The sequence below is a fragment of the Ciconia boyciana genome, chromosome 5, assembly GCF_034638445.1.
Source record: "Ciconia boyciana chromosome 5, ASM3463844v1, whole genome shotgun sequence".
NCBI classification, from domain to species: Eukaryota; Metazoa; Chordata; class Aves; order Ciconiiformes; family Ciconiidae; genus Ciconia; species Ciconia boyciana.
In genome coordinates this window covers 82,589,821-82,596,136 of record NC_132938.1, presented here as the reverse complement: position 1 = coordinate 82,596,136, position 6,316 = coordinate 82,589,821, and the positions used below count along the sequence as shown (strand labels likewise).

The 6,316-nt window shown below is 44.0% G+C and overlaps 1 protein-coding gene across 13 annotated transcripts in view; it reads left to right on the top strand.

Moving 5' to 3' along the window:
- Positions 1-286: 286 nt before the first annotated feature.
- The window catches only part of WRN (WRN RecQ like helicase), a 46,846-nt gene continuing 40,816 nt past the window's right edge, over positions 287-6,316 (top strand). For 6 of the 13 annotated variants that reach the window (XM_072862050.1, XM_072862049.1, XM_072862046.1 and 3 more), the window contains exons 1-5: positions 287-474; positions 1,131-1,309; positions 1,983-2,103; positions 4,057-4,172; positions 5,136-5,281. In XM_072862050.1, the coding sequence (XP_072718151.1) occupies positions 2,008-2,103; positions 4,057-4,172; positions 5,136-5,281 (358 nt within the window). In that variant the 5' untranslated portion in view covers positions 287-474; positions 1,131-1,309; positions 1,983-2,007. Of the gene's footprint in view, positions 475-648; positions 788-1,050; positions 1,310-1,746; positions 1,882-1,982; positions 2,104-4,056; positions 4,173-5,135; positions 5,282-6,316 lie in introns of those variants that run through there. The other 7 variants (XM_072862043.1, XM_072862042.1, XM_072862044.1 and 4 more) reach the window with 7 other exon arrangements.

Genomic DNA, 6,316 nt, shown 5'->3' with positions numbered 1-6,316 from the left:
GTCTCCTGCGCCCACCTCTGTACCCGGCGCACCGTGGGGCCCGGGGGGAGGCCCGGGCGGCGGCGGGGGTGGAGCGGGCCGCGTCTCGCTGCCTGTCCCGGCCTGCTGCGGGCACCGCCGGGCCCCTGGGACGCTGGCTCCCTGGGACGCCGGCCCCGGCGGCCGGGAAGGGTGCGCGCCGGGGCCTTCCTACTCTGCGGGAGGCGGGGGTGAAGCTGCTCCCCGGAGGGGGTTCCTGCTGCGCGGGTGGGGTTGGGGTGCCGGCTTCGTGGCTGCCCAGAGGTGAGGGGCGGTGAGGCCGCGGTTTTCTCGTGAGGAAGTAAGGCGTTCTGGCCCCCGTGTGAGGACTCTGCTGCGGCTCCGCGCCTGCTGCCGGTTGTCCCGCGAGGACCCGGTCTCGTCGTCGCTGTGTGGCAGCTGCCCGTGCAGTGCTCGGCGCTCACGGGTTCAAGTTCATGGTTTCAGGCCGGAAAGGTGGGTGATGCCTTGGTGGGCTCCTGCGGTGCAGTTACCAAAGGCGCTCTTGAACTTTTAGCTGTTTTTTAGCGAAGGTGTTGCTAGAGCTGTGGGGTGGCGGCTGGTGATGTGGGTGCTGCAGGGTGCACTTACTTTGTTTCTAGCCTCTCTGCTGCTTTCTCTTGTTTCCAGCAATTGCAGCTCCCAGGAACAGAGTGGCTCTGATTGAGGCACCGTCCTAGTGGCTATCTTGTGACTGTTTTAGTATGAAAACACTTATTGAAGTTGTCATCGAGGTGGTAATTGGTTATGCTACTGCAGAAGTGGACAGGTAACGAAGGCAAAAATTCTGCCTAGGCTAGATAATCAATTAAAAAACCAAAAGGTGTTTTTGAGTACTGAAGAACTGAAACAGCATGATTTGCCTAGGATTTGTACTTACTTGTTGGTGAGGAAGTGCAGCTGAGAAGTATGTTCTTATGAAGACAGTAGCAGCCTGATTTTGTTGTTAAAGTGTATTGGGCACTTGGGGAGTAGTGGGAAGAAGCAGGATGAGAAATTTCTTCTTTGTGAACTGTTTTGCTCCATCTCCAGGAGGATTTCTAAATCACACTAGAAGCAGGCCAGGGAGAAGCTGGAGCATCTCTGATCAGTCATTGTTTGCTCACAACTAGGACATCCTGCTCCACTTCCCTGAAAGAAAACCCCAGTCATCAGGGCTGAAAATCTCCTGCTCTTTTGGACAGCGTGTCTTCTGAATCTTAATCTCTTCTCACTTCTCTGTGGAGTGCCTTCCCGTTCCAGGGGATGCGCCCTGCTTCCTGATGCCCTGGGAGTAGGCTGCTTCTGCTTGGTGAGCTCATTTTGTTTGAATCTGGGGCTGGCAAATTCATAAGTAACCTCAGCCATCATCCAGTCTGCACCAGAGAGCTTAGCAGCGTATGCCTTGTTTGGCTGTAGTTTGCCCTAGAAATTCTGCGTGGTTTTTCTTATCTTGTGGGCTCACAGCCCTGAGGTCCTGTGCAGGAAATGCAGGCTTTGGGGCAATGTTTGTGTGAGTCTGATAGTTCTTGTTTTGAATTGGAATTTTTCTGACTTAATTTGTCAGCAAATGCAGCTGCCTGCTTTTAAGCTAGGTGGCTGGTTCCTATGCTCTTATCTAAAACACCAGATATATTTGTCTAATTAATGAGGGCTGTGTTGGTCAGAGATGGGAGTAGGTGTACTCTTCTGAGTCACTGATCTCCATAAAACTAGACTGAACTTCCTTTCCCAGAAGGACTTTAAGAGTTTTTCCTGTTTTTTTTTTTCTTGCTTTTCTTACTGACATGTGAACAAGAACATACTGCCTAAAGCTCTTCTGCCGTTTAATGTGGGCAGCTTCGTAAATGTCCATTTTTGTGCACAAAGCATTTTAAGTTCAAGGTAGTGATCTTTGATAACCTTGTTCCGGCCTGACGATAGTAACAGCTTGTCTCCATGCAAACTATTGACTGTTCTGGTTTTTTGTTTTGTTTTTTTTTAAGTAAAAGTAACAGAAATGTGGAAAAAATGAATAAAATGGATTTGCTGACTACTAGTCTGCAGAATAAATATCCCCAGTGGATGCTTATGCAAAACCAAGAGGGAGTTCTGGGTGATAAAAAGGTATGTCATCACCTGGGGGAAATTTGGGTTGCAGGCTGCATAATAAAACAACATGGGACCACATGCTTTTAGTTAGACCTGTGCCTCTGATATTTGTGAACATTTACAACTGTTTTTTTTCCTGTGAACTGTAATTAAGTGTAGGTACTCTTGTCTTATTACTGGTTGAATTAGCTTGTTAAAGTATCTTTTTTTTTTAATTAAAATATTGTGTATTGACCAGAGGCTGTTGCTATTATCTCTGTAGCAATTTCTTCCTGACAATCTTGAATTTCAGTGGCAAAACCCCCCAAGTATAAGGGAGCTTTTGATGCATTGCTCACCCAGTATTGTGGGCTGTACACCAGCAAGGACTGGGGATTTTTCATGTACGCAATTTGAGAGCTCAAAACACAATGACCTCGTGTTGTAGCCTGACAGGGGAGTTAGTTCTGGTAAGGCCCTCTGGCTCTCTGCATTTGCACATGTTCAGTGTTTCGGAAAGCTTTGCCGCTCAGAGGTATCGGAAGAATTAGTTGATCATCAAGATTATGTCAATCCCTAGTGTTCTAAGAATGTTAATGCATCCTTGGATGGTGGGTGGTTGGGGTTTTTTTGCATATATGAGCAGTTTCAGTATAAAATTTCCCACTAGAAAGCACCCCACCTGTAACATCTGAAACTCTTTAACAATTAGAAAACTAAATATTGAGAGAAAAGTAGAAGAGTCAGTTCAGCAGTTTACCTTCTGTAAAGTGGGAGTAAAAAATTAGTAGTTGGATATTAAAAAATGTCAGTTAATAGCAACATGACTTTCACTTGCTGTGGTACAGCCTGTGTACTGTGGCACCCTGCCTCAACAAGCTCTCTGAGGAAGAGTTTTGGTTAAACTTTGACCCTTCATTAACTGGAGGGAATGTTTTGTTGTGCAAGTGCAAAATCAGCAGTATGTTTGTTTCAGAAGTTGCCCTTCCAGGCAACTTACTGTTTCTGAAACTGTATTAAAACCTGTTTTGTGTGTTGTGGCCTCTTTTGATTGACGAGATTGTTTTAACTGTATTTGCTATAACTGGCATCGTAGCTTACTTGCGTATTTTTAACCAACCTGAAGGTTTTTCAGGCAGCTCAATGCTATCAGAAGTTTTGCAGTTCTAGTAAGCTTATCAGTCAATAACAGTTAGTAAATACGCTTCTGAAGGGGGGAGGGGGCAAATGCCAACTGGAGTGTTACATTTCATCTTAGCTTGTGTGCTTAAAGCTTCAATTTGTAAAGCAGTATTTATCGGTTGATGGAGGGTATCGCTCCTTTTAAATATTGCACATAGTTTTAAATCCATTGAGTTTATGTAGAACTTACTGAAGTTCCTCACACATTATATCTGGCAGGGTTAAGAGAAGTGGGCTAGCTGAAATGTGGGCTCAAGGAAATGGGGAAACTGAGCTATTGTATACAGCTGTACCAAAACAGAGATGTGTCAGAGGATTTTAGCCTGACCAGATTTGAATGACTTAACAGATTATTGTCCACTTTTAAATTTTTTTTCCTCAAATACGAGGTGTGCAAGTGCTACAGCATTTGATGTAGCATTGAGGGGTTTTTGACACTATCAAAAATGGATGTTTTCCCTAACCTTGTTCTTGGAAAGCTACTGAATCTCTCTGGTGGGAAGAATCCAGCTGAACTAAATTGAGGTGAAAACTCAGGCTGCATGATTCTAGTCTGAGTGCTTGGAGTTAAGCAAAGAAACTGGGGCCTGAACCCAAACGTTTTTATGAAGGGGGGATGTCACCCTATTGTTAGTTGACAGTGCCCTTTGTGTGGAGTGCAGTTCTGCCGCAAGGCTTCAGTAGCCAGTGGTGCCAGCCTTGCTGGGATACGGCATTCGAGTCGCATGAAGCGGTTGCGGTGCTGATGCATCTCTGTGGCAAGGTTAAGTGTGGCTGGTAACCGAGCCTCTTCCAAATGTTCGACAGAAGTCTACTGTTCAGAGGAGCGTTTTGGAAGATGGGCTGCCGTTCCTAGAGTTCTGTGGCTCTATCGTTTACAGCTATGAAGCCAGCGACTGTTCCCTTCTCTCAGAAGACATCAGGTAATAGCTCTTACTCTGTTTTTCTTCTTTTCTTTTGAGTGCTTTTTCCTTTCTGAAAAGGACTTGGCTCTTCTCTCTGTCTCCTTCTCCTGGCTGATTGTGCATTCGATGTGTCCAGAAGTCAGCAGTTCAGCCAGTGAAAACATCTGGTCGTGTTGGCTGTCTTGTTATGCGTGGCAAATGTGTGTTACTGGTTGCAAGCGCAAACTGAACCTATTTCTCATGATGGTGAATTACCCCTGTGAGAGAGATCCCTGGTTTGTCTACAGTGTGTGGTGGTTTAAAAATACCTCCCTGTTGTGCTATGCAGTTACAGTTTCCCATTTGGTCTTTTTATGGGAGATGCCATCGCTGAACCTTGCAGTCCCTTTAAGCAGAAGCAGTAAAGGCTCTAACGCAGGTTCTTTGCCTTCCGCAGTATGGATAATTCCACGAACTTCAGTGACTTCACGGTGAAGTATGAGCTGTAAGAAATCAAGGATATGTGTTAATTCATAAGTGGGGACTTTCAAACTGTATGTTTGAAGAAAAGGTGGTAAATTCATGATGCAAATAGATTATTTTTTTCCCCTGTTCTTGCCTAGCTCAGCTCGTATTACTGGGGAAAAAAATGCTATACAGAACTTTCAGTGCCGTGGGATAGGTAAAGAACAAGCTTTCAAGGGAATATAAACAATTCCGTCACCTTTTATATCTGGCTGTTTCCTGAGGCTTGCTATACTCCTGTTCGCATACAGTAAGATCTGCTAAAGTTTGAAGGGTTTCTTGAGCTTTTGGGACCAGCAGGAATTTCACCTCCTTACAGTCTTGATTTTAAAATGGTTTCTGTGTCCTGTACGTGTGAAAGGAAAGATGTACTGGCTGTGATTGTCTTAATCATCTTTATGTAAGATGACTTAAGCCTGATATTTTAAATAGTGGTAGAAGAACAGTTAAATATGAAGAACATCCATTTCTTTTCAGGCAGAGTTTATCAGATGGGGCTGCTGTTGGATTTGATATTGAATGGCCACCATCATATACTAAAGGAAAAATGGCAAAAATAGCTGTAATCCAGATATGTGTAACTGAGGAGAAGTGTTATTTGTTTCACATCTCTTCAATGTCAGGTACTGTACTTGCTCTCTTCTTATTAGTTACAGTGTGAGTTGCCCTCCGTTTCCTGTGATTAAATTTGAAATAAGCCTTGAGCAATAGCCAATATTTCATACTGTGTTGGATAGTAAAAATCCATCCTTCTTCTCCCCTTTCCCTCCTATAATCAAGAGATTTATTCTTTGAGTATTGCCTATGTATAGCAAGGGGATCTTAGCCCAAGTCTTGCCCTGTGTGCTGGCATACAGCATTTTGGGTTCTGAACAGGGTAAAAGAATCTTACCTGAGGATTATTTTTCTCTCTGGGAAAGAATATTTTAATTCAGTTCTAAAAATTTAATTCCCTGCTCATATAATGAGCTTTCTGTTTAGTGCCAAAATAAACAACAAACCTAAATTTAGCAGGCTGTGTTTCTTTTTAATTTGGCTTCAATAACAAAAACCCTCAAAAATGATGGCCGTTGTGCTGTTTGTTCCTAATACCTGCATTTTGTGACGTTGGCTTTCAGAAAGAATACTGGATACCTGGTGTGATGCAGCTGTGGGGAGAGAAGGGGGTGTGCTCAACAGAGACCGAATTCATTACGAATGTGAATAAAAGCTTCCAAAGAGGGAAAATAGGAATGAGGGAAGGTGGCTGCAATTTTATAACCTTTGGTTTGAGTGTTAGATTGAAACTATGCCTGTGAGATGTCTCTGATTTCCCTGGGGTGTGCATGCTGAGGTATAATAGTGATAATTTTAATGTTGGTGTTCAATCCATTGTCATTTATAGCAAATGGGGTGGAAAATTTAATTGCCGGCGGCTATTCAATCTGGGAGGCAGAAAGGTACAAGTGCACAAAAGAAAAAATTTGAGGAAAGGAAGCTGAGGGAAGAAGAGTCGTAAAGAGCTGAAATGCTTTTGATTCTAAAAGTGAAGGTGTTTGTGTGTTGATGCTGAGTACGGTTGCGTGTGGGCTACTGTGTGTTAGAGCAGAAGACAGTGTTCCCTCCTGCATCATTTACTAAAATTTCTGTTTGTGCCAACGGGAGGTGCACTTTGAACT